Source organism: Centrocercus urophasianus, unplaced genomic scaffold (genome assembly GCF_019232065.1).
Source record: "Centrocercus urophasianus isolate 14NV4802_14NV808 unplaced genomic scaffold, USGS_Curo_1.0 seq_39, whole genome shotgun sequence".
NCBI classification, from domain to species: domain Eukaryota; kingdom Metazoa; phylum Chordata; class Aves; order Galliformes; family Phasianidae; genus Centrocercus; species Centrocercus urophasianus.
The window spans coordinates 3,420,251-3,447,980 of NW_024884966.1; the positions used below are offsets into that span (position 1 = coordinate 3,420,251).

A 27,730-nucleotide genomic window follows, 5' to 3' on the forward strand; every position below is an offset into this window, starting at 1 on the left:
GGTTTCAAGTGCTGGCCCCACCCACCCCATCGATTACACCAGACCCAGGGACTGGTTGAACTGGGAAGGGGTCTAAATTCCCCCCCCCCCCCCCTCTCCCCCCATCAGAAAGAGGAGGTGATTGTATGAGAGCTGTGTGTGCTTTCAGCTAACGGTTGGCATCTGTGAGCTCAGCTGAAGGCAATTAGACTGAATTAGCAATGTGCTCCACAAACTCACGTCTGTGAAAAGAGCAAAAAGATAAATTGTGATGGCATTGAGGTGCCATCCTAGTGCAGGAGCTCATCCTTTTCCCTCTGTGCTAATGGTATTACAAGATGGAAAACATCTAGGCTGTTTTTCTCCTTATGCATTAAAAAAGGCATTGCTTTTCCAGGTGCACTGAATATGAGAGCAGTTACCCCCAGCTCTCCCCAGGATGTCCAGCAGGAAAGTCAAGACCCAAGCTTTTGGTTTTATTATTATTGTTTTATTTCCATTCGTTCTAAAGGTGTAGACGTTATGTGGATTGGTAGCCATACTACTTCATAATATATATTTTTTTACATCTTTAAATAATTACAGCTTGTTCAGTTGGTTGGTTTCCCTCTCCCCCTTACGAATCAGTGTCTGTTTCTGTGGGATTTCCTCAGCTGACACGGGAATCTTCAAACTTAATGCATGAGAAAAGAACAAACAACCAACCAAAACCGACAAACGAAACCAAACACCACCCCTGGCACAGTCACAGCTTCAGTCATGTTAACTGTTGTCATATTCAGTTATATTAAGAGTTGTTGATTGGTTTCAAAGCTCCCTTACGATGCTCCTGAGCTCCTCCTGATCGGAGGAGGTTTAATCAGCCCATGTAATTGCAAGTGAAATATGGATCTCTTTGGATTAACTTGTGAAACAAAAACGGATGCAATTCAAGATATTGCACTTTCACAAGGAGGAAAGACATTTAAAATGATAAATGACCTTTTCACCCCTTTCTCTCTCTCCATCCCAGTTCTCATCTTGCCATGGAGCCATAGCAATGGTCTGGTTTGGCACAACCCAGATATGTGCTGCAAACCCTCAGGCATCCCAGTTTATGTGTGTGATTAATGGTGAGCTTTAAGGGAACAACTTCTGCAAATACATTGGTAGATGTGCTCAAGTGTTTTGCAGGACCAGGCACTTTGCTCTTATTCTGCAGGGAAGAGATGGTTCTCACTCTGTCCTTTTTTTGTGTGTACAAATACACAAATTCAGGCCTATCACTGTGTGTGGCTGATGCTAGAAGGGACCTCTGGAAGTCATCTGGCTGGTGGTCCTCAGCTGGACTTCCAGACATGCTGCAATGGAACAAATTATAGCAATAATAATAGCAACAATTGTTTTGCTATATTAAATCTCTGATAATTGTGTTTTATTTCATTAACAAAGCAAGTTCTCCGTGCCTCTCCTATCGTTTGAAGGAAAGCAAAGCTCAAATGTAACCCCAAATTTAAGGGGTTGCCCCACAGCTAGGTTGAGCTGAACCTCTTGGTAGGACTGTCATTCTCATGACCTGTAAGCATCCCTTCATGCATCCCTTCTGGTGTTGGCATGCTTTGTTGGCAATGTGAGGCACATCTGAGCTTCAACTACTTGTAAAAGCAGTGGCAGAAGAGCTCATTTCTACTATGAAAGGGCCGAGAGGCTCATGAAAGCAGACGTCTTGTTATCAGGATCCCTGTAAATGCTCCTCACTGAGTTTCAGTGTTCAATTTTTAAGGCTGTGTGGGAAGCAGAAAACCAGTTAGCCAAATTCTATCGTTTAGGTAACCTAAGAGAATGTGAGCCAGGGAACCACCAGACTTACGTCTCAGCAGAGTTTTTCTGCTTGGCATGGCAAACAGATTCCTTTATGGCACTTAAGAGTGTGTTTTCAGGGCAGGAGAGAACTTCAGCTGGGAATTTTGGCTTTGAGGGCAATACAAGGAACACAGTAAAAGGGCAAGGCAGAAAAAGCCTTTGGGAGCATAAGCACAGAGGGAGAAATGCTGTGCTTTTGGTCTGGACCTTTGTTCCTCTCCAGGAGGCTGCCTGCTTCTCTCTTCCTCAGGGCTGTTCAGGGTAGTTTTAAGCATCTGAAATGTGTGCAGAAGCCAAGAGGCATCTCTGGGGTGTGTTCTTCTCTGCCACAGACAAGATCACAGCTGCATCCCAAGAGATCTTGGCTGCTGAGTGCAAAGCAATGCAGTACAAGGAGGAGGCTGACTAATGACCTGTGTGCTCTTGGAGAAACACCTTTGTTTTTTCTTTCACCCCAAATTCATGTTCTTAGGTGCAATTTCTGGCCTCTTCTCTGCAGGCTGCTGGGCTTCAACAGAATCACAGGATTTCAAGGTAATGTTTTATTCATGTTTCGTTGAACGCCTCTTCCTTGTCTGTAGTTAATAAACTAATGAGGTTAGACCTTACATTAGCTCTGAAGGACAGAGTGCAAATTCTGTGGTTATCTTGCAAGTGGCAGATGGAAAAACTTTCCAGATCAGGAGTTTCATTCCCATAAGCCAGCTGAAAGGCACTCCTTGTCAATGGGAGGACCACACTTCTTATGGGGAAGCTCAGTGAGGAGCCTCAAGGTGCAAACACCATCCAGACATGGCATCACTGCCATGGTGTCTTTCTCCAGGTACTGCAGAGTCTCTGTCACCTCTACAAACCCCTGCAAATCTGAGTTCTGAGCAGACCACAGGGGTTGTGGAGGGGTCCAGCTCTCTACTGTGCTCCATTTCAACTCTCTGTCACAACCAGTCCAGTTGAATCCTTCTCCTTAAAGAAACTTTTCAACCATGAGGAGGAAAATAGAGAGTTAAACACAGATAATACAAGGTCGTGGTTTTGCTTCAACCATGTCTGTGGCTTTCCTCTTCACCAAGCCACGTATCTTGGTATTTTGTCAGAAACACTCTTTGTGGGAATGGTGAAGTGTGAGTGTAAGATGGAGGGTGGCACCTTACATCCTTCAGCATATTTTGTGGGGATGCACCATCCCTCTTCTGGTATCACCTGGTTCCATAGTCAAGTTCTGGATGCAGGGAGGAAAAGAAGGAGCTGGGAAGGCAAGAAGAAGGGTAATGGAGTTTGGGAGCAGACAGAAACAAGACTGGAGAATCTTGTAGGATGAGGTCTCCCAGAAATTCTCTACCTGTAGAGGCAAAGCTGTCCCTCCTTGGAAACGCTGATGGAAGCATGCTGGCAAGCATCTGTGGAAGCATTCAGACTGCACAGAGGAGCTGTAGCGTATGAGCTGCTGGATTTTGTTAAGCACACGTTAGACAAAGAGCAACTAAAGGTAGGTTAGGTTGAACTGATCCCTTTTGGACAAGGGAATGAGTCTGTGGCCTCTTAGCATCACTTCCAACTCAATTTTCCAGAATTTTCTGGTTGCTAAGAGGCTTATGGTTAGGTAAACACATGAGTTTTGTTTAATACTTGTGTATGAATGGAGTTAAGCTTCTCTTGCAGGCAAGCAAGTCTATGCACATGCTTAGTAAAGAGGATGGCCCCTGCCTGCATCCATTAGAGGCTGAGGACTTTTCTTGTTGTGAAAGGTGAAATCCTTAGGACATGGAAAATGATCATAAGCCAGCTGCTAGGGGAACAGTGGGCACTCAGAGTGCAATGAGAAATAAATGACAATCAGATTTCATCAGTGACAATGAAGACAACAGAAAAGTATGCGAAAAAATTAACTGTCTCAAAAGCAACAGCACAGCAGTGTTAAAGAGCAAACTTTCATTTGCTGTGCTCTACAATAATCTCTAAGCCTGGCCTGTAGTTATTTGTAAGGGAAAAGCCCAACAGTTTCCTCCAGGGTTTGATGACCAAGGTGGGTTTCCTCTACCCGCTTCCAGGAAGTTTCTCCTTCCAATATCCCCCTTTGACTTTAGACAGACTTTCTCCAGGCTCAGCCAACCATCTTTTAGAAACACAGTCCCTTGATTTTGTATTGATAAATAGGAAAGGAGTTACTATTAAATACAGACATTCATTAGGTTTTCGGACCATCTAAGGAAATGAAGGCAATGCTCCAGATGCATGAGCTGAGCATGAGGATGTGGGTCTCTTTTTTTTCTCTGCCCTAGATCATATCACATCCACTAAAGCCACCGCAGCGTGCCTGTTCAACAAACTGTTCTGAAACTGGCTCCATTTGGTGGAAGATCACTGAAATGGGGTAACGACGATGGCATTCCCTCTGGTCAGGAAACACATGGATGATGACAGGAGAAAAAGATGTGTCTGTGCCACCATTGTCTAAGTCTCAAATGGCAAATGTTTTTAAATAGACAACCCCCCACAAAAAAAATATGTTCATCTTTGTGTTTCTGGCTATTTCTTAGAAGGTGGTGGCAATCAAATAAAAGGCAACTTGTTTGAAGGGAGGAAAAGGGTTTCAAATCCATTAGTTACTTTGAGATTTGAGTCTTCTTGGCTTGTTTTGTAAGAGCTCTCCTACACGTAAGTCCTCTTTACCTCTTTGTTGGAACTTCTCACCAAGGCAGGAGAGCAGGGGAGGAGGGAAACAACATGGACATGATTATTACGTGGCATCTTCTTCACCTCTCCAGTGGATCAGCCTCAAGTCTATGGGTGGAAGACCAGTTTATGCAGTTATGATGTCCCCATGGTTTTCAGCTAAGACCAGGCTGTTCCAGGAGTCCTGTTTGGAGCTGGTTTGTGGCGACTGGCTGATGGCTGACTGGTAAGCCTGCGGGGAAAGCTTCAGGGCTGAAATTGCAGGATGAATTGAAGATCCATGTCCAGACATGGCAGAGACCGAGAATGCCTGCAGAAGAAGAAAAACCTTGTAAAAAAACAAGCTTCAAATAATAGAGGAGCCCTTCATGTGGAGTAGTAACATGTCTGAGGATTTGCCATAGATTGTAGCTTATGCATGATGCTTTGGGCAGACTCTCCTTCTGTTTCTAGATCCTGCCTTTTACCAGTATTGCATAGGGGACAAATTGTTCTAAGTGCCACAAGCGATCATTTTACCACCCAAGGTTTGAGGATTCATTGGCCCTGGGTGTTCCTAGTTCACAAATGCCCTCCCGTGGACTGCAGGAGAAACAACCTTGCTGCAAAGGGCTGCAGGTACAGGGTCAGTCCAGCCCAATGACACACCATTTTCTCCATGGTTGTTTCTTTTTAACCACTGCTGTTCCTCATACGAACCCGAGAGGAGAGCAACTATCATTTATCACTTCTGTTCTTTCAGTTGTGCTACACTGCAGGGCATCCTTAGCCAAGGCATAATTATTAAACCCACAGAGGCTCACAGAGATCAGCTTCCAGACCTGAGTGTTGCTCAGCAGGACACTCACCACGCGTGGATGCAGTGCTGTTCCTAAGACATCTAGTGGTGGATAAGGTGCAGAGCACCCACTCTACCCTACAGCTGTGCCATCCTGCTGCCTGGATTTACCTTTGCAGGGACTGGGTTAGATTAGGGCTGTGTGACTACATTTCTCAATGCACATCCAACCAGTGCAGATAAACAAGAGTCCTGCTGCCAAGCTTTTCTTGCTCAGGACAACTCAAGTCATATAAAGAGAATGGATATTTTATTGTGATGTGACTTATGCAGCTGCCCAGCTAGAAGAAATCTCACGTTTTCAACAGGGCTGCTACAAATTTTGGCCATTCAGAACTTCTGCATATCACTGAGCATCCACACTGTGCTCTAAACATGGTGACGAGAATGTGTATTTTTTGCCCCATCCCAGATTTCCTAATATGAACTTCATTGAAAAGAGGCAACCTCTTGCTGTAGAGGTTTTTAAGATGTTCTTCTCCCCTTATCTACCACTCTCAGTTCCATCTCTGTCCCACCGCCCTCTTTACCTGAGAAATTGGGCTGGGGTGCCCATAATGAGATGAGAGCCCTGGTTCTGTTTTTATGGGGCGCATTTCCTCAGTGGTCGTGGCACTGCTGCTGCTACTCGTGGAGCTCGTGGTCGGGGTAAGACTCTCACTGCTGGACGGACCTGTGGGAAAGCAGATGGTAAATTGGGCTTTTCCCAAGGGCCTTTCACTTCAAAGCACTCAAAGTTACTGTAGGTTAAAAACAAAAAAAGTAGCAGAAAGGCCTTTGTTACTGCTGAAAGACATGCCAACGTTCCTCATTTTTTGAAGAATCAGCCCATTTTGTTGTTGAGTGTCTGAATCACACAGCATAAATCCAAGTGGCCAGAAACACGATTGCACGTGTGTACACACACAGTTGGCTCTCCTTTTCAATGCTTACCTGCTGGCGTCTTTGTTTTGTTAAGGTTCTTCGGCTTACGCTTCCTTGTCTGAATGCCCTCTTTTCTCATTGCTAATGGCCTTGGAACCTGTCAACCCAGATATACAAGTGCATTGGTTTCTGTACATCCATACAGTCACCTACGACACGACTCCAGCTCTACCTCATCAGCTCCACAAAACCCGGCTGATTTAATTGAAAGCAACAACAAAATGGAGCCCAAAGCCACTGGTCAGCATTGCTGTATGGACAGATATGTCAAAGCTACAAAGTGTGCTTCTGAATGGGAATAGATGGGCTTTTTTACAGCACAGATATTGAGTGATTTTTTACTTTCCTGTTGAGCTTGGAGATGAAGATGTCTTTCTGGCCAATACCTATTTATGGAAAGCTACCCAATCTGTATGGGGAAATCTCCCTTAGGAACTGATCCCACTGAGCTCGCCAACCACACAGTCAGAAACATACTGGGATTTATAGAAAGAATTTGTTGGGTTAAGTGGCTTCCTCTCTTCTATCTTGTCTTCCAGCTTTGGCCTCTCTCTCATGAACGCACTTTCATCTGTTCTGAAGCAGGAAAACCTTGAGAGCATGTAATTGAATAAAAAAACCCTAGCACTAGCAATGGGAATCAGAATGGGACTCTATCTCTGCCACCTGGGGTCCGTTCCACTGACTGGTGGGAGAAGGGCTGGAGGTTTGCATCCTGAAGTTCTGCTTGCCTTGGACTCCAACAGGACTATTCTAGATACATCAGACACCCCCTGTATGCACAAAGTCCCCACTGGCAGGCATTTCACTAAAGTGCATTTAGGTAGGGAAGAATCTGGGCCTAATTTGTGGGTCACCTTTGTGCTCTGGGCACCCTCCCCGTAAGAGTAAAAAGGAATAAAGGTTTTACCCCGTGGAGCTTCATGTAGAGCCCACAGGCGTTACAGACGGGCTCTCCCTCGGCGTTTCTGCGCCAGAGTGTGGTTGTGGTCGTGTGGCAGTTGGCACAAGAGAGGCCAACGCGACGGGAAGCCGACTGTGAGAGAAAATAGAGGGAAAAGAAACACGTCAGCCCTCCGGCAGCATCTCAGATCCCAGCGAGTTTGCTCCAAGTCACAGAATCATAGAATACCCAGTGCTGGAAGGGCAGCACCTACAAGGAACATCCAGTCCAACTCGCCACCAGCTTGGCTCAGCTCATGGCTGGAAGGGCTTTTCACCAGAGGGCGCTGGGTGGCCATGGCTGTGCTCAAACCACGAGTGTCATTTTAGGCACTTGCAGGGAATGGCTGGGTTTGAGCAGAGTCAGCTTCGTGCTACGTAAAGTGCAGAGCAGTCTTAGGATGAAGCCACATGGAAGATGAGTCTGTGAGGGAAGGCTTGCTGGCTCCTTGCTGCCTGGGGGCCGTGACAACCCCGTGTCTCTGGGGCACAGATGCAGAGCCCTTCCCAAAACTCCCCTCCAAAGCAGGCTGGGATGGGCAGAATATCAACACCAAGATATTCCCATTCCCCATGAATGTCCCATCCCGACCTCATAGCCTTTGGGATGATCACCTGCCCCAGAAGCTCTGCTTTAGCTTGTCCAATTACAGCAGCAAACAGGGTGTCCAGAAAAAGATGTCTGACCACCATGAAGTGAGAGCACAATTAGTTTGAACAGTACAATATCTTAGATCAATATCTCATCAAACAGAATGTAATTTTGCTGAGTTTGGAAATCTGGATCAAACCCACCTACGTTAGGCACATAGAGACCATGGAATGGAAATATGCCTGACATCACCACCTAGCTGTCACCTGTTTATCACAGAATCATTTGAGTTGGAAAGGACCCTTCAAGGCCATCCGTCCCACTCCCTGCACTGAACAGGGACACCCACAGCTCACAGTGCTCACAGCCCATCCAGCCTGACCTTGGCTGTCTCCATCCTTGCACACAGCCTTACCCCGCATATGCCGTGTGCTGCTGACTTACCAGCCTCCTCTGAGGTTTGAACAAGGGCCGGTTGATGCCGTTCATCTTGTGGTAGAGCCCACAGGCGTTGCAGAGGTAGTGCCCTGTGCCATCTCTCCTCCAGAGCGGGGTGGACATGGCCCCACAGTTGACACATTCTCGCCCCTCTGAATAGTCATCAAAAAATTCTGCTGCCATGATGGGAGAGAAAGGAAAATGTTTGGTTAGTAAAACAACTGTACGTGATTTTTTTTTTGCTCTGGTTCTCAATATTTGAACCCAGCAGTGACGTTCAAAGAAATCACCAGCAATCAGAGTTTATAAAGTGCAAGAAACAGCTTTCCTTCCACAGGGAAACCAACAAAATTATTGGGAAGAGAAACCCCTTTATCTGTCACAGTGTTGGCTGGAAGGCTTCTGTGGCAGCAGGGATGTGCTGGGACACGGATACAAGGAGACAGAAATAGAAACCTTCCCTTCTGCTCTGACGTTATCCAATTTTCAAAACTGGACATAGCCAGGGCAAACAGATTGGGGCAGGCAAACGGCTGTGTTTACAGTCCAGACAAATTGCCTGTGACTATGGAAAAACACAAGCCTGGACTCACAGAGCAGAATTGCCCAGGCATCCCTCACTGGGCAGAGAGAATCTTGTCTGTGCTCCCTACAGCTCTGCTCCTTACTCAGCCCCTTTGCAGAATTGCTGTAGAGAGCCAAGGAAAAGAGATGTTCTCATGTCTTTGCCCTATTGGTGCGAGAAGCAGCTCCTAAACAGAGGTGTCACAGATTTGGATGCAAATCTCTATCCTGGTACATTCACTCACCACAGTCCAGGTTCACCCTCCACCGTGGCTCAGCTGTGGCTGTGACATGATGGTAAGGTGATTGCCCAAGGCTGGGGCAGCCCCATCCTTCTGGCTGCATTCCATCCTTGTCATCTGCAGGCTGCTGCAGAGCTCAGGGCACCTCGACAATGTTACCACTTGGGGAGACAGCTCACCCTCATGTACAAAGCCCTCTAGAAGCCAAGAACTCAATCAGCCCAACACACTTCACCTAATGAAATACAAGCACAGAATGTAGCTACATCCAGTTGGCAAGGCCCTTGAAAATGCATATAGCTGCTGCTGATCCCACTTGAAGAATATCAGCTGTTGAGATCTGGCTGGGGAGGGTATTTATTCTGGAAAAGGGAGTTGCAAACCCATTCCTGCCTCTGGATTTCCCATCCACCCAGACACAGTAACCAAGGCATGCACATGTTCTGCTATCAGCCGAAGGGAAGGCTAGATAAGAAATTAATTGGAGAGAAGAAGAAAAGAACAAATAGCAACAAAAGGCTACATCATTTGGTGTAGACTGGGAGTAAACCAGGCTTCTGAAAAAGCATGGTTCCCAATATACTGCATCACACAGCAGACTTTTGGAGGATGGCAAAAGCTTTGCACTGAGACCTGTAAGCACCACGTACCAGAATAGCATTAACTCACAGCATGCTGGTACCAACACTGCTATACACTGTGCTTGCCCCCCTGCTGCCTGTACAAGAATCTCAGCTTTCTGCTGGAAGTCAGTTCCTCAAACAGCAAACCAACAGAATTGGATTTCTTGCAGATCTATGTCTCGGTCGCATGTGGATTCTCTGCCATCTAGTGAGGGTTACATTCAAACACCAGCCATGTTTTCTCCTGCTCTATGAACTTTTTTTGGAAAATCAGGAGAAAACTATATGTCTATATGGAACCATAGAATGGCCTGGGTTGCAAAGGCCCACAATGCTCATCCAGTTCCAACCCCCTGCTGTGTGCAGGTTGCCAACCAGCAGCCCAGGCTGCCCAGAGCCACATCCAGCCTGGCCTTGAATGCCTGCAGGGATGGGGCATCCACAGCCTCCTTGGGCAACCAAAGGATTAAAAAATGGCTGAGGTGGGAGTGGTAACCAGGCATGGAAAAGGATTCATAGGAGCTTAGTTTTCTCTAGAGAACCAGGCTAAAAATGGCAAGACATTATACTATGTGGCAATGAGGAAATGCTAGAAGACAGGAAATGGGTATACCTAAAGAGCTCAGGAACCAGAAGTGAAGGAATCCAGTATCTTCTCAGCCTCTTCTGGAAACCTCATTACCTTTGAGCAATGCTGGTGTTTTAGGAAAGATGGGAATCCCTCCAGGTGTTTTTTGTACATATGGACTCAGTGGTGCTACAACCATAATGCCTCACTTTGCCCTTTAAAATCGTCACTGACTCACAGCCAAAATCCAGATCAAATAAACTTCCTTTGAAAAGAGGAGGAATTGGAAGAGTTGGTCAGGAAGGAACTCATTTCCTTGAAAAATCTCAAGAAAGGAAAACATTTCACCGTTTTTTTTTTCATCTTACAAAATTTCTGAGGTTTTGCATTAATCATTTCCCTCTCTTCCCAAAAAAAGCGACTTTATTTTCAGAGTGATTTTCATCTTGTGAGAAAATCCTTTCCTCTTTAAAACTAGGTCAGCGAGAGTCATTGACACAATCCAGGGAGAACTGGGCATCGCAGGGGTAGTCCAAAGACAACAGTTAAAACCATTGGCTGATTTCAGTTGTGCCCTTGAATAATAATTACAAAATGTCATCTTTCTTGGAGAATTTTATGCTAGAAAATCAAAATCTGATTTTTTAATCAAAGCAAGAAAAAGGCAAAAACTTTGGAAATGTCAAGAGCTGGACTAGCCCTTGGTTAGGATAGCGCAAATATGGCTTTCCACTCTCAGCTGCAGACAAAGGTGAGCCTTGTGAAACACTAATAAATAGGAATAACCAGAGATGGAGAAGGAGCAGACTTTGTTCCCAGGTCACGCTGAGGTTCCATGCAATGGGTGGCTCTCCTTAATGACAGCCTCATGGGGAGATAGCAGAAGGGTGCGTCCCCTGCATGCACCACCCAGCGCTGAGTCACAACATGACATCTGTGGAGTGCATTAAAGCCATTCTTAGAGTCGTGTCAGGCCTCCTTGACTTCAACAGGTCTCACCTGGAAGAGAAATAGCCCCTCTTTCTTCAAGGCCTGCTTGGTGATGGCAAGTTCCTCTCAGCAGGGATGTTCTCTGGAAGGATGTGTCTTGGAAACTACTCAAGATTGGCTCAGAGAAGACAATGCAGTCTCAGTGAGCACCTTTCGGTGAATAAAAGGGTAACATGTTTTGGCACCAATGGAGAAAAGGCAAGAGACTAGATTGCTCCCTAAAAGAGGTGCTCTAATTTCACAGCATCACTAAATTCAGGGCTGAAGTTGTGAAGGGGAGTCTTCTGAACCGGCCCTATGTGTGGGTCTGTAAAATAATAAGATGACCTTACCAGCAGTAACCCACGTAGTTTGACGTGGCCAGACATCCAAGACACAGGAAACCCAAGCACTCAAAACAGCTGCTCATTTTTGAAGGTTTGGGCAATGGTCTTTGCCTGCCTCCCTCCCTCAGGGGCATAACTGGGATGAAGAACCCCTTCCCATGCATGGGTTCTTGTGAGAACAGCATCACTGAGACAAGGCCATTCCTAGTGCTCTGGAGCCATCTTCAAATGTTTCTTTTGGACCCTTTAATAGTTTTATGTCCTTCTTATATCATGATGTCCAAATCTGCACCCAGTTTGGGGCATGCTTGCTGATTGCTTCATTTGCCCTTTGTTGTAAATCACAGGGCTTAAGGCACAGCAGACTGTAGGCTCCTCATGAGAAGCAGCAATGTGTTTTCTTGGCTGCTGTGTTGGGGCTGGAGCTCTAAATCCTGGCATTATGAGATCCCCTGACACTTATTCGTTCCCTCACCTTGTACTAGCAGCCGAGAAAGGAAACGTTTATTCAGGCAGCAAATTGCCTGAACGGCTCCCAGAGGGACCTGAACAATGGAATGGAAGGAAAGGCTCCCCCAGTTGCACTCAGGGCAACGATTTCCGTTTCGTGGTGCAGGAGCCACTGCCTGATAATGGAGATTTATGGGCCCGTCCGGTGACTTCTATAATAGCCTTTCTGCTAGGAGGTCCTTCTCGAAAGATTGAGTCCCCCTCCCAAAGCCAAGTATGGAGCAGGGTTAAGGAAAGGATAACATTTGCCAGTTGGGCTATAAGAGAAACAGTCCTGTGTTGGAACAGCCTCCCTTGCCACGTGTGCTCGAAAGTCTCGTGTTCCTCTTCGAAGGCTCAGCTCCCAGAGTGACTTTGCCCAAGCCTTATCTTAGGTTATATCGGTCTTGTGATCATTTGGGCCTTTTTTTTTATGGGTTGGATCCCTAAGCCTGGTGTTGGCTAATGCTGAAGGCTTTCTATTTTAATGCTTTGTCAAACCCTGCCCCTAGTCCATGAAGGAGCTGCTCGCATGAGAGCAGATCACAGAACCGTGCTAAATGAGCCAGCTTGAGTGGGTGGGTTTGGTCCTGGCCGGGTCCCAGTCACCAGCTTACAACAGATCTTCTTCCCCTTACACCTACTGCTTATGAAGGCTGCAAGGTCCCCAGGGCAGGAAATGTCAATTGCGTATTGCACAACAGTCTCCTAATCTTGGGTGACGTCTTGAGCACGCTAATGGCAGAAATACTTTCCACAATGGGACATTTTGTCCCGAACGAGCTGGGAGCAACTCTTTAAGTGGGGCAGTGAGGGCTATTGGGGAAAAAGCATTCATGCATATGGCCCTTAGTCACTGGGAGTGGTTCTTTACATCCACCGCCAGGTCCACAGAGAGCAACCAGTGAGGATAATGCAGGGCTAGAGGAGAAAGCAGATCAGAGATGCTAGGAAGCCCGCATCTACAGCCAGCATGGCTGGGGCATGACAGCATCTCCTTCCACAAAGGACACAGCCTGCTCGAAATCTGAGTAGTTCTGCCTTCCCAGGCAAGAGAATGAGATGCTCTCACACAACCAAGGAGATCAAGGGGAGGTTGCCCAAGGCTTGAGTCTGAAGAGAGCTTGCACATCCCTCACTGGGTCCTTTGACCATCTCTCCCAACCCCAACTCTGCCAGTGTACCCATCCCTGGGCCCAGACCTTCTGACTGTGAGGAAGGGCTTTTCTTTAACAACCTTAAATTTCACATCCTTGGAGAAATCACCTTCAGCGGGTGAACCCAAAGGAATAAAACAGTAGAAGCACCTCTGGTGGAGAGATTTTGACTCCTCCAGAACCAACAGCCAGTTTGTAAGTTTTTGCTCCCAAACCAGCCTCTAGAAGGAGACAAAGAGCCCTCCTTGCACACATTTAGGTCAGACCTGCATGAGAAACAGCAACAAGGTCATCTCCTTTCTTCTGCCCTCCAGGCCCTTCCTGCCCTCAACCCCTCTCTGTTTGCTAGGGAGAAAGAGACTTCCATTAATATAGCACTGGAGTTTTGTTTACAGCTGGAGGGATATTTAATATCAACATTTCTCCCTGCAGAAGTGTCTTCTCAAGCCAGTGAAGCAACTCAGAAAAAGAGAAGCTGTCCTTCAAACACAGTCAGGCACTTAGAGGCTCTAAACAGAGCCTGAGAGCAGTTTTCCCTGCAGAGAAGCGGTTTCCTAAAACAATTTGTTATGATAAGAGGTGAGAGCCGCATTTCTGTGCATACAGAATCCCAAATGGACTCCTGGGGGCACTGGCAGCTGAGGCACAGGACATTGGGCACTCAGGCACGTGGACACACTGGGCTCTGAGAAGGTCCCGAGTCACCAGAAAACTTCTGATACAAGGGACAGCCGCAACAGCATGGTAGAGAGAAATGGGATTTACCATTCCTGTCTGTTCAGGATAATTTGTCCTAAATCCCAAAACAGTTTCCATCAAAAAAGTGACATTGTGGAAGTCCTTCCTGCAGTTTTACCCTTTTGGGGTCCTTTTAATCAGTGTTTTGCTGCAGCTGTTGGAGCTGAAAGTCACGTCTCTTACATGGGTTGAGTCTCCCGTGAATTGCACGGGACTCCAGGAGTTTAAGCTTTATGTGCTAAAGAAAACCACCAGAAACATCCTGCTCAGATCACAGCTGTTCAAACTGCTTCTTGTTCCAGTATTGTGTCTGAGCAGCGCTGGACTGGGAAGGAAAACAAAGCAGCAGAAAAACAAGGAGAGACAAAAGCAGAAGAAATAGGGAATGACTGTAAATAAAAGAGACCACATTTATGCCTGAAAGAGATCTGCAGCCAAGAGAAAGTTGTCAGTGAGTCTTTCCCTTTTCTATGGGGGCATCATCAGCTTGGCATGCAGATGGAGGAGAACAGAAAGCCTTTGTGCTTTATCAGCTAGTGGAGCTGAGCATGGTTCTGTAAAAACAGATTCTGCCCATTGGCTTTTTCTCCCCCTTTCTATTCTCTGTCTGATTCCCCTCTGGCAGGTCTGGGGCAAGATTTGTCCACTTACCCACTGTTTTAGAGACAAATGGGACCCAGATATGTGGTTGGCAGGGAGACAGCAGGACACTGCCTGCCTGAGAGTCCCCATCAGCGAGCCAGTTGCTGCTGGGAGTGCAGTTCCCCACTCACTTGTGATCTGCGTGAACAGCTGACGTCATCTGTGTGGTTGCTGATCTGCAGAGAATGGTGGAAGGGGAGAACTCCCCACCATGAACTGGCTGCTTAGACTAAGCAGCGTTACCCCTACAAGCCCAAGGGCCCCACTCCATTGCATAGGAAGCTTTCTACCTACAATCTGGCTGAGCCACATGCCACTTCTGAGAAGGCAAAATGCATTTCCCCTCTGCCTTGTGAAACACCACAGCGAGACTTTTCCTGCACAACTGTTCCCAGGCCAAATGTTTCATGTCAAGGCAAAGGGAACATCGTGTCCCTCCTCTGCAAAGCTCCCTGCTCTGCCTGTGGTGAGCCAAGGTCTATGGCACAGAGCTTTGCCAATAGCCAAGCATATTCCTTTCCTTTGTGGATATGTTTTCCCCAGTTTGAAGGACAGTAGAGGTAGAGGCAGCCAAAGGACCAGCTGAAATCATGTGCTAGAGGGACATGAGGGGAAGGTTGGTCAAATCCCGTGCCTGGAGTTAGGTTCAGCCTTGGCTTTGCAATAAGCTTCCCTTGATCAAGTCATCTCCTTGTGACACTGATCTTACCTACTGTGAAGGAACAAAGGCTCTTCCATGCCCCACTGTGTGTCCACTGCAAGGGAGAGTGGAGAAAACTAAAGCACTGCTCCAGGAATGTCTCAGCATATGGTTTCAGAAAGGAGTAAGAGGTGGTACTGGAGACAAGCTGGTTTCTTGGAAAAGCTCTCCAGCATCACCAGGTCCCAAACCCTCAAGCCTAAATATCGTACCAGAGCTGCATGGGACACACACACGATGAAGCACCATGGCTCAAACCCGAAAGACACACAGCCTGCTGTCCAGGAGAAAGATATGCAAACACTCCTGACGATGCAAGGTCCTGTGTCTGCACATGGGCTGGGGGTCCAGCAAACACTCCTTGTGCTACATTAGAGTAAGGCCATCCTTTTCCCGTGTCCACTGACTATATGTCACATATAGATACTAGTGCACATACACATGCAAGACGAAGGCTATTTTGATGATAGACAGACAGGACACATGTTAGATCACAGCCACATCAGCACCCTACTTGAGCACAACAGAGGCAATAAGCAGACCCATTTTTTTCCCCCCACCCATTCCTACCTGCTTACTCCTGCCCCATCAGCAGCTGCTGGCACCACCAGGCACAAACCCATCCATCACGTCCTGCAAAAAGCTTATCCCAAAAGGGCACAGCAAAAGCTCTTGTTGTTCAGAGAACTCGCTGGCCGCCCCTTCAATGACAACTTGTGCTGATGGCAAAGGCATTCACAAGTGAGCTCCAAGGTCTGCTTTCTTTTGCTGGGATGCAGACCTGATCCCACCCACCAAGGTGACCTCCCCTTTCTTCATCCTACTTACAGTTCTTACACTTGTAAATATCTGGGGCTCTTTGATAAACAGGAGATTCCTCTGCTTATCGACTGTCCAAATATTTTTTAACAAATCTCAGATTAGCATGGAGAGCTCATGGATGGGGTTCTGTTTGGCAGCAGGGACCTGGAAATGGTCTTTCTCTCAGTAGACAAAGGAAAATCAGCCAGTGCTTTCCTCCTTGAAATACATCCCATCTCCAAATAAGAGCCTTAGCAGAGGCTTTACTTTGCTGACTGCAGGGGAAAGGATGATGGTGGAAAAATGTAGAGCATCAGAGCCAAGGAAAACTTTGGATTTCTAATGCCTCTGGTTCATCTTCCAGCATGACACAGTCTTCATGTGCTTTTGGGGGCTGGAGCCCAACAGATCAAGCTGAAGGTCCTTAAACCACTGGAACCCAATGCTCTGTGGTCATGCATCTACTGCAGCATCTGTTTGATGGTAGCCATTTATCTGTCTACAGAAGTGACCTAAGTGGACTAAAGCCAGAGCCAGTTCTGGGGCCAGGAAACTGATGCTATTTAGGGCCATGACAAAGAAGAATTAGGGAGAAGTTATCTGGGTATATGCTGACAACAGGCAAACTCAGTAGTGGGAGAAGACACATGGGACAAGCTGGGCATTAGGATAAGAGTTTCATTAGGAGGTGAGTTGGATACCCAGAGAGGTGAGAGCATTTTTACTCCTGGGCATTTCCATGAAGACAAAGCCAGAGCTAATGCAGATCACAACCAATGAAGGTGGTGGCCCTCCTTTGGGCAGGTTGGGTTTGGACATCTCCAGGCATCCCTTGCAACCTGCAGTTCTGCCACGCTGCCATTCCAGATACTCATTGTTTTAGATTTTGTTTGTACAGAGCGGTGCAGATCAGTCAGCACTTGGACTAGATGATCTTAAAGGTCTTTTCCAACCTTAATGATTCTACAGTTCTATGTAGGATATTTATCTGAGTCAATCTTGCTTGTAGGAATAAAACTAGCTGTATTCTTATTATTTTATGCATATTATATGTGCATGTTTGTATGTATGCACATACAAGCTTTATAGACATATCCATTCATACAGATATACTATATCCTACAGAATGCTGCTTTAGCCAAGCAGGGAGCATTGCTAATCAGTTCTCCTTGCTTTTGTTATTAGAATTATTATTCTATGGCTACACAGAACATAACTATATGTAGTATTAGATATATATACTACATATACACAAATATAATGCATACACACATATATAAATGCCTATCTTACATGCTATAAAATACGTATATACCATGTGTAGTAATAGATGAACCACAGAGGCTATATTTTGCTTGATATGTCAGAGCCCATGGCAGTGTTAAATGTGATGTTTGTGTGCACACTGAGGCCCCTGCCCCATATTTTTAGCTCAATCATTTGGACTTCAGGGCTCGGAGCCCAGCTCATAGTCCCACTAGGGACATAGGACCCCCATAGGAAGACAGCCAGGCACAAGCAGAGCCTTTGTCTACAGTTCCTGGTGTTACACAGGACGGTGGAGCTGTCTAATCCCTGTCCCTTCCCTTCTCCTGTTTGATGCCCTTCTGGATAGGAAGGCAGCTCAGAGCCAAGCGGGGCCGTGGACGGAGCGATTCTGTGATAAAGTATCTGCAGAGGTCAGCTCAGCGCTCAGAAAGTGCAGCCCAGGCAGGTACCCGACTTATCAGGGCATCATGCAACTTGCAGTTTTTTCTAACCCAATTGATTGGACTTTTTATCTAAAATAACAGGCATTATAAGATAGGCGAAAGTCGAGATAAGGACCGACATGGAGTAGTCTTGAATCAGATCAGCTTGGGGACAGGTTCAAACTCCCACACCTGTCCCGGAGGAATCAATGAAAGTTTCTTGGCGTCGTCCACTCGTTTTGAAATGCTGCTCGAGTGGAGCGAACTTTGAGACCGCGGCGTTTATTCTGTGATTATAATTAACCTGCTCACTCGTTGTTATTGATCGCGAGTGAAGGGAGGTGACAGAGTCTGACGGGATGTTGGAAATAGAAATGGCTGCAGAGGGGGCGAGGGGCACGCAGCCTGCCCGTCCTCTGGGAGGGGACAAAACGAAGGACTGAACAGAGAAAGCCGTGCAGAAAAACCTCAGTTGTGCCCAGAATTCAGGGCACGAGGGCACCCTGGGCAGCCAGATCTAGTGCCTGATTCAGTGGTTGGCAGCCCTGCCTGTGGCAGGGGGTTGGAACTGGACGATCCTTCCAACCCAAGCTATTCCATCTATGATTCTATGATCCTCCCAGCCCAGGAGATCACAAGGAGAAGAAACCCCCCAGCAGCTGCAGCACCCAGCATGTCCCAGCTCAGCAGCCTTCCCAGCCAGCAAGCCCTTCCCAAACCCATTGCAGACACCTGGAGCCGAATGGTGGCTCAGAGGAGCCCTGATGGCTGGGTCTCACTTCCTTGCTGCTCTTATTTACAGCCCCAGCACTTTGAGTCCTGAATGTTAAATGACGGAGGCTCCTTGGCTTACAAACCCAACAGCTTGGCTTGCAAACAAATGTATGCATTTTTTGTTTCTTCTGGAGTGTGAGCGCACAGGAATTAAGGTTTCCCAGGTTTCCTGTTGCCCCCAAATCTGCCTCTTCCCCTTCTTGCAAAAGCAGAACCTCGTGCATAATCACAGAGTCGTTTGAGCTGGAAGGGACCTTTAAAGGCCATCTGGTCCAACTCCCTGCAATGAACAGGGACACCTACAGCCAGATAATAATAACACGGCTCTAGAAGATGGAGGCAGGATTCCTCCTGAGATGCTCCCAGCAGACACAGCTCATCCTCAGGGATTAGGAGCCATTTCCAGACAGGGCTTTTGTGATCCCAGATTCAGAAGCAGCCGGTACCAGGAGGGAAGAGCTCAGCCCCACGCAGCCCTGCTCCAGCTGCCCCTTCCCCACCAATGGAAAACTCACTTTCCCTGGCTTTCTATGAATTTTTTTTCCCCTCCTTCACAAACAAGCTGAATTTCCGATTCCTTCCCAAAGCTGTGGAGCCCAGCTGGCTCTGATAAGGGGCTCACCAGCTTTACAGGTCGTGAAAAATAAAAATAAACCAGAAAACCCCTTCGTGCTGCACCGTGCAAACCCTGCGGCCACTTTCCAAAAAGGAAAAAGAAAGTGCTGCTGGTTTATGGGGAGAAAAGCTTCAGGTCCCTGAGTTGTTTGCAATGGTCTGCACCTCTGCCCCAGCTCCCAGCCTCCTGCTTTCAGATGGGAATGCTTTCAACTCAGAGCAGGCAAGGTGTTGTGGTGGTGTTGTTTTGTTTTGTTTTCAGTTTTTAAAATGTTTGCATTCCAGATGCAAATCCAAAAGGAAATTTGGTGCCTGTGAGATGAGCACAACACACCTCCTGAGAGCGGGCTGGGAATACCTGGATGGATCCAGTGGGGAAACTGAGGCACGGGGCAGCGCACAGGGGCTGAGCACTGGGGCAAGGGTGCTCAGCTCACGACACTTTCCTTATTTCAGCAGCAGAAAGACACAGTTTTGCCCCTCCTGAGTCCTACAGGGACTATGGGTGACCAGAGCCACCAAAGAGAATTATCCAAAACCATCACCGTGCAGGAAAACAGCCAGGAAAAAGAAATATCACTAAGCACATCTTAGCACACACACACAAAAACAAAAAAAAAATTAAAAAAAAATCACTTTTCACTTCCAGTTGGTGCTGCCCCAAACTTGGCTTCAAAACCCAGGCGCTGCCAACAGCAGAAGGAAGGCTGAGCCGTTTCAGCGCTGATGACGGGGTCAGATCCCTGCTAGGCTCAGGAATCTCTGTCTGGGGGAGAGATCCCAACTCCTGCTTGTGCACAGAGAGAGAAATCCCAGCTGAGTGCATGGGTTGGCTTTGCTCGGGCACACGGGAAATGCTGCAAACACAGCCCAGCCGCCGGGACCTTTCCTCCGCGCTCTGCTTTCCCAAAGCAAAACCCCAAAAACCTGAACACCCCCAGGAAAAAAAATCCGTCCCTGCAGTCACCTCACAGGAGATCCTGCAAAGTGTGCACAGCTCAGGGATTTCCAGAAGAGCCCTCCGTTCACTCGTCCCCCATTGCAGGAGGCAATGACGATGGAATTATTTTCGGCCGCTGTCACGCACATGTGAGCACCCGCGTCTGAGGACCTCACTGCTCAGGAATGGCAGATAATTGGCTTTAATTTGTCATTATGGATGTATTTACGGCTCGGACCGGTCGCCGTGACCGATCATGTGAGGACAGCTCGTGGAAGGTTGGAGGGGTTTAGTATTTCGCCGTGCTTCAGGACGGTAATAGGCGGCTCTGGGCAACGTTGGCCCAAGGGTTTGCTTTTTCCCTCATCCCCCCCAAATGAGCAAACCCCCCTCTAACAATATGTTGAAATTCGATTGTGTTATTTGGCATCATTTGGGATGCAGAAGCACGTTCTCTCCTATTTCCCCGCTTATTTAAGCGGCGTTTCGCAGCCGCGTGCAAAAGGCGGATTTACACCTTCCTGCCAGACAGCCCGAAAGCAGCGGGAGCTCGGGACCCATCTGCAGGGGGAAGAGCTGAATATTTCCCATCCTCTGCATAACTACACACGTCCCTCACACCCAGCCAGCCGTCCTGACACAACTCGGCCTTCGGGTTTCGGCAGCGCGGCCGCATTGCAAACATCGGCGCGTCTGCCTCTGCCCCCAGCAGCCCCACGAGCCCCATCTCTGCACCCCTTTTTGGTAAGCAAACGATACCAAAGGGCACGCCAGGCTTATAGATGTGGAAAGGAATTTGGGGACAAAATGTCCAAAAAAAGAGGTCTGCTTGCAGCTCTTTTCCCGTTCCGCCCAAAGCTCGGTGGGTCTCAAGGAGCAAAAATCTCAGTGCAGAGCCCTTCGCTAATGAAAAAGCATTGAAAATTTGGAGTTTTCTACTTGAACAAAGCTCTTAACTCTTGGTTTTGTGTGCGTGTATGCTGAAAATTGCATTTTTTCACATCCCTATTCTCACAGCCCCAACACTGCCGACCTCCAGGCACGGATCCCTGCTCACCTCTCAGTGCTCCTGCTGCTTTTTCACCTGGCTTGGGATTTATTGCTGGTCCGTGCATTGCTGCAAAGGAAAGATTTTTCCAAGACAATGCTACCAAGCTCCCTAAACATCGCAACCATTGGGTTTTCCCGTTCAAAAAAGAAAAAAAGGAAGGGATATTTCTCCATTTGAGAGAAGCAAAGAGCACCTCTGCCGGCCGAGCCAAGGCTCCTCCATCATCAGAAGAGCACAGGAGCAACAGGATCGGGTCCAATTCCCTCTGCTAAACACCCCCAGATAAACCCTCCTCTATTTCCAAGGATTTCATATTTTTCACCCCAAAACTGATGGAGATAAATGCGGAAAGAGGGAATGATGGGCTGTGCTCTGAGGAAATAAATCATTGCTTTTGTTACAGGAGTAAAAACATGCCTTGAAATTTGTTTTCAGAGGAGAAAAAAAATAACGAATCCTGGTTTGTTAAAGTGTTAGACTTGGAGCCACCTCCCATTGCCTTCGATTCCTCTGCTTTGCAAATATATACACATAAATATATATACAAAATGTGTAGTACATGATCTTATATGTAGCACGTACTGCGCCACAGCTGCTGTGTGCAACATGCCTGTTTGTATCGAGCGCCGTTTCCAATGATGGATCTACATCATTAATCTATTGTTGCCACTTTCTTTGCGGTTTTAAATATGTTGTTTGGGGATGCCTGGGGGGTAAAGAAATTAATAGCACGCTCAAATCCTGCATCCCTATCCCTTAGTTGTTTGGTTTTGCCCTCAAGTCCCACACCGTGCTCTATGGCCGCGGTAACAGTTGTGGAGGGCTGTGATTGATCAGTTTGCTCTTAGCGGTGATTTTTTTGCAAAGGGGAAAGAAGTTGAGGGAGAAAGCATCCCGGAATGCCTTCCTCAGCCCAAAGCCAAAGTGTTCAGAGCCCTGCCTTTGAGCAAAAGCCAAACCTCATCCTTCTCAATGTTGCCCCGGGGCATCTGCGGGTAGGGCAGGGGGTGTCCTGAAAGCGATGAGTCACTGGAAATGCTGGCCTGGGGATGCTACCAGGAAAAGCTCTTTGCATCCCTATGGGAAAGTGTTAAGATCTGGTTCCCAATCTCCCAACAGCACCGAAAAAACATTTTCCAACCGAGCACAGCGTCTGCTCGGGGCTTTGATCTTTGCAGTGCCTGGTCGGGGACTTGGCAAAAGATGGAATGAAATGCAAAGGGCCAGCAGCTGCCCTACGTATGGTTCTGATGCCATGATTCAACAATTCTATGATTCTGTGACTCTATGAGTCAATGATTCTATGATCCTACGATTCTACAGTTCTATGTTTCTATGACTCTACAGTTCTACAATTCAGTGATTCTGTGATCCTTTGACTGCAGTTCTACATTCCTATGATTCTACAACTCTGCAGTTCAACAATTCAGTGATTACGCCGCTCAACAGTTCTACAATTCTTCGATTCTACAATTCTGTAATTTGGTGATTCGGTGGTTCTGCAATTCTGCAATTCTATGATCCCACGATAATTCTACAAAATGTCCCATGCCCTGAAGTCCTCCCAAGCACAGCAGCAAAATTCAGCCTCCTCTGGACACTGGAGCAGAAAGTGAAGAAAAATAAAAAAAAAACAGCGAGAAGAAGAAATGGAGCAGCAAAGAAACAAAAATCCCTTCTATTTTGCTTCCATTTTTCTTCTGTTTTGCAGAAGTTTGCACCGGCTGCAGTGAAAGAAACATAATGACACTGCGGTGAAATTGCAGTGGGATGGGGAAGCAGCATCTGTCTGCCGTCCCCTTGCTGCAAATCGCCTCAATCCACACTCATCTCCGCCTGGCCAGGGGGAAGGGGCAAACTACCCTCCTGCACTGGCTTTAGGGTGTATTTCAGGTATTTTGGGGCAGTTGGGAGCAGCAGGAGGGGTTCCTGGAGGGGTACTGCCCATGTCCCATCCCACACCTGCGACAAGTTCACGGCCTTGGGCTGCCAGCTCTGATCCTCCCTGCGGGGTAATGAGGTGCTCCCCAAACATACTTCCAGAAGCCCAATTGGGGCATCGTGAACACGCACCATTTTTATTTTTCCCTATATTTATTTACGCTTCCTAGACTGCTGTTTGATACCACAGAGCTGCTATGGCCCCCCAGATCCTTCCTATTAGGGAAAAGCAAGAAAGCATTTCTTTTAGTATTGTTTTCTGTCACCTTCGAGTATGGTTTCACTGAGCTTTTCCTGCAGCCCTGCTTATCAGTGGGAAATAAATGCCGTTCCCAACTGCGTAGACTACATGTCTGAGTCTGCAATCCCAACTATGCGCGCGCTTGAGCTTCGTTAGAAATAATAATAACTAATATTATGGTATTGACAGACTGCTCTGCAATTAAAGCAGTCCTAGGGAGGCATTTTCCACTCAGCAAAATCACGGGAGGAAAATGAAAGTGCTGCAAGGACCGCTCGGTTTCACAGAGCCTTGCGCCAAGGGTTATGTTTCTACCCAGAGATTGTGCGGAGAAAGAAATATCCTAAGGAAAGGCCAAGGAAGGAGCTTGGACCCCAAGCTGCCCACCACGGAGCTGCCTTCCACGCCATCCCTGTTTCTATCTGCACCCTGAATTTTGGGCAGCTTCGTGCCATCGGCGCGGTGCTGTGAGAGCTCGGCACAAAGCACGGGGAGGCCGCAGCCGCGGGGCAACAGCACAGAGCTCTGCTCAGCGCAGGGCTTGGAACCCCCAAATCACCTGAAAGTTGCCCGGTTTTTCTGCAACTACACGTCTTCCTGTTGATCATTTCATTTTCTTAAGCGCTTTTTATGGCTCAGAAGTCATTCGTGACCGCTGCATAAAGGCGGTATATTTTTTTCCCATGAGAAGAGATGCCACGGTAGTCAAATACAAATGCATAAATGATCCAATTCAGCAGCTCCTGGGTTTCCTGCACATCCACCATCGCGCAGCTTCCCCACATCCCTTCCTCAATGGCCTCTATCCCTGCTCTGCTCCCCATTTTGAGCAATCTCTTCATGCTCGAAGAAACGCAAAAGGCATCGGCAAGGCCAAGCCTTCGCCGACACCCGACTTTCACTTTGATTACACCTAAAAATAATGCAAAAGACTGAGAAAATCTCATGGGACAAGATGGGAAAAGTGCTCTCTAAAACGCAGGTTAAAAAGTGCAATCCTGAAATTTATCAGCCGACGAATGCGAGCCGTTCGCCTTTCGTTTTGTTAAACCCAAAGCTAACAGCAATAGCTCCACAACGAGACCATGGGCAACAGAAGGAGATTTATAAGGGCAGTCCCTCGGCCCCACTCTTCTCTCCATTCCTCCTTTTATTCTATCCGAAATACAGCAGCAATATGTTAAGCCTTGTGGGGCGATTTCTTTGGTTTTAGGATGGGGCTGCTTATGGAGATTCGGGTGTCGGCCGCAGGCGGGGATCGGCTCAAGGGATCCCGGATGGGTTTTTGGCAATGGGGGCTCTGAAATTCAATTCTGGGGCACTCAGCTGCCCCAAAATAGCAAAACCAGGTGCCAGCGGCTATAAGAATGAAAGTGGATACGTTGCTTCACCTCTGTCACTTTTTCCCAGCCCAGTTTTCCCAAAAACTACAAAGAGGACACAGCACAAAGCAGAGAGCTGAGATTCACATACTGAACTTCTCTCATACATTCAGTCCCTAAATTTCCCCCTTCTGCACCAAAACCAAGCCCGGGAAGGGGCTGCCTGTGTGCTCCTGCAAACTGCAGTGGGATGGTCCCAGAATGTTCACGGAGCTATTTGCAGAGCAAACCCTTCCATGGGAGCTCGGCACGTGATTTCTGGCCGCTCCAGGCCTACCTCCATTTAACTTTCACATTTTTTTCTTTTGGAATCGCATCCCTTGAGGACTTTTTCCAATGGTTGGGCTGCGTCCTTCCCGGCACAACCTATGGGGAAGCCCAAAATTTTGCATCTCCAGCAGAGATGCATTCTAAACCCGCCAGAGAAAAGGATGCACGGATAAAGATTTGGGGAGCACACGGAGTGAAAGCCTCCCTTCTCCCTTCTCCCTTCTCCTTTCTCCCTTCTCCCTTCTCCCTTCTCCCACCCCATCCCTGCCTCAGGGTGGTTTGCTCACCGATGTTGGCGTGCCGGGCGGCCGCGGGCGTCCCTCTGCTCTGCAGGTTGTGCAGCATGGGGCTGTCGAAGGGCGAAGAAGTCCAAGTGGTGGCCATTTCGGGGCTCACATACGCTGGGTAAGGGCTGGAGTAGGAGCTGCCGAAGCCCCGGCCGTATTGCTCCCTCCCGTTAGCAGAAAGGCTCAAGGAGCTGCTGTAAGCCGCCGCTGCATCCCGTGATGAGGTGGAGGGGATGGGAGTGCTGGTGGAGAAGGAGAAGCGAGGTGACACGGGCGGGTGGGAAGATCCGGGGTTGTATGCGGCGCTTTCAGCTCCAGGTTGAGTCCAGATGGAGTGGCTGGAGACGGGGCTGGCTTGCTGGGAAGAGCCGCTGCTGGGCAGGTAGGGCAGGCTGGGGAGCATGGAGGGGACCCTGGTGGTGGGCACGTAGACGGGGGACGCGGCGGCAGCGCCGTGCATGAAGCCACCTGCCCCTTCGTAGGACGGGGGGCCAGGGTTCGCCGCCATGGCTAAGCTCTGGTACATCTCGCAGCGGGGCCCCCCAAACCCCAGATGGGTCTCCGAGTGCAATCCAGAGCGATGGGGAGCCGTCGAACCACCCCGATTCCCTTCTCCAGCGCTGGAGGCGGATGGAGCGGTGTTGCGTGGGTCCAACCTCGCAGCCCTGACCGAACTGTGGCCGGTGATGGGATTTTGTCCTTCGCCCACCCCTCCCCACCACCCACCTTCCCCACCTTCAGCAGGTCCCCAGCCAGCAGTCCCGGTCCCCTTTAGCTTCTGCTTGGCCTTAGCTTCTCCCACCGGGATCCATCCATCGGCTCCCCCCCCTCAACAGTGGGGCCGGGCTGCTTAAAACCCTCGGGCAGTCTCCTCCCCGTCCAACCTCCCCCCACCCCCCCACCCCGGCCCGTCCTACACCAGCACCGGGCGATGGGAAGGGGATGCAGGAGCCCACCTCGGGGAGAGGTGGGGGGGGGTAAGTAGGTTAGAGCAGGGCCTAGGGCTGGGGGGGAGGTGAGATGGAGAAGTCAGGGAAGGGGGGAGCAGCCGGGAAAGGTGAGAGACAGAGAAGCCCTGGAGCAAAACCTTTGTCCCGCAGGTAGGGCCGGTGCTTTAAGCTGCTAATGGCCAACTCCCCCCCCCCCCCCCCCCCCCCGGGGGGGGGTTTCTGGGGGGGCGGGGAAGAGAAGGGGGGGGGCCGGGGGGGGGGAGCAGGTGGGAATTAAATTAAGCTTTTGCTTGGCCTCCAGCTGCCCCACATTGCCACCCCACAGCCACGAGTGGGGGCTGAACGGTGCCTCTGCTTCAGTGGGGAGCAGCCCCCTGCCCAATTCCTCCTCCCACAGGGTTGCAGTGCTCTTTTCACATGAGGGAGACCCACTGGGGACGCCGAGGTTGGGCTGTAGGATGGAGCAGGCACTGCGTTCTGGTCCTTTGGTTTTGGGGGCAGAAAGCTCAGTTTCGGGACTCACCACTCATTGCTCGCGAAGGCGAAACCCCACCAAACGCCGCCGGAAGGGGAGCAAAGCAAAATGAGCTGCTGTTTTCTGTGCAGTGGATGGATCCTAGAAAACCCAGGGCCGTATGGAGTGGAGAACTACAGCCAGAGAACCAACTCCTGGGACGGATTTGGGTTGAACCAGCAGATCCCCCAGGTTGAACCCCTTCTGCCGGGCTGAATTTAGCAGCGGGAGAGATAACCAGGAGATAAGGGCTGATACCCAGCAGGACAGCAGGAGACCGGCCGAGGGAAGGGGGAGAAGCTGGAGGCCGAGTCCTGCAGTGCTTCAGGAGCGGGTAAGGATGGCAGAGGGGTGGGGAAAAAAAGGGGGTTTAGGGGGGCTCTGCTTCATCCCAAAGTGCAGAGGGCAGATAGGATGCTGTGTTGCAGGCTTAGCATGAGCCCGGCTCCCATTGGGGTCTCCAAAGAGGAGCAGGATCCCACAGAGGGGTGGGAAAAGGAGTAAATTCCTGTCTTGTCAGCAATAATAATAATAATAATAATAATAGGACCCAAACCAAAATTGAGTCCGAAGAAACAATAGGAGGAAGTTATTGGGGGAGGCCGAGAGGAAGGGGCTCAACGAGGCTGCAGCGAGCGGGAGGAGAGGGGATGGGGAATGAGACCCACCTTAATGCTGGGGGCAGGAGGTGGTGGGGGGTCCGGGGGGGTCCCCTCGCTGTGTGGGGCAGCCCCTGTTGCGTGGGGCACCCCTCGTTCTCGGGGAGGCAGAGGGCAAAGGGATGCCGGGCTCCTGCTGCGCCGATGGGGTGCAAAGGGGTTATGGGGTTTTGTCCGCGTTCCCCCTACCCCAAAAAAACCCAAACTTTTCCCCTCTCCCCAGTGTGGCCCAGCTCCCCAGTCCCACTCGCTGAGTGGTTTGCCCACGTCACGTGGAAGTGGGCGGCGATGAGAGGAAAGAGGTGGTGGTGTTGGAAGGGTGTGTGTGTGTATATGTGTGTGTGTGG

General features: G+C 48.8%; 1 protein-coding gene across 5 annotated transcripts; it reads right to left on the reverse strand.

Moving 5' to 3' along the window:
- Nucleotides 1-447: 447 nt before the first annotated feature.
- GATA4 (GATA binding protein 4) lies at nucleotides 448-27,567 on the reverse strand. 5 transcript variants are annotated; one of them, XM_042832621.1, is made up of 7 exons: nucleotides 27,393-27,567; nucleotides 25,261-25,502; nucleotides 8,235-8,404; nucleotides 7,167-7,292; nucleotides 6,266-6,353; nucleotides 5,863-6,005; nucleotides 448-4,804 (listed from the first exon to the last, which is right to left on the reverse strand). In XM_042832621.1, the coding sequence occupies exons 2-7, from the start codon at nucleotides 25,355-25,357 to the stop codon at nucleotides 4,622-4,624; spliced, it is 807 nt and encodes a 268-aa protein (XP_042688555.1). In that variant the 5' UTR covers nucleotides 25,358-25,502; nucleotides 27,393-27,567; the 3' UTR covers nucleotides 448-4,621. The 5 variants fall into 5 exon arrangements, with proteins under 5 accessions (XP_042688555.1, XP_042688556.1, XP_042688554.1 ...); XM_042832622.1 differs by lacking the exon at nucleotides 27,393-27,567 and adding an exon at nucleotides 26,734-26,857; XM_042832620.1 differs by lacking the exon at nucleotides 27,393-27,567 and adding an exon at nucleotides 25,996-26,110.
- Nucleotides 27,568-27,730: the final 163 nt, after the last annotated feature.

Excerpts from the sequence above, each read along its gene's own strand:
- GATA4 (XM_042832618.1), bottom strand. The coding sequence starts at position 25,786 with ATGTACCAGAGCTTAGCCATGGCGGCGAACCCTGGCCCCCCGTCCTAC. Across the intron at positions 6,006-6,265 it reads CAAAACAAAGACGCCAGCAG|GTCCGTCCAGCAGTGAGAGT; the intron begins GTAAGCATTGAA and ends GCTTTCCCACAG. Across the intron at positions 4,805-5,862 it reads ACCCCAGCCCAATTTCTCAG|GCATTCTCGGTCTCTGCCAT; the intron begins GTAAAGAGGGCG and ends CTTCTTCTGCAG.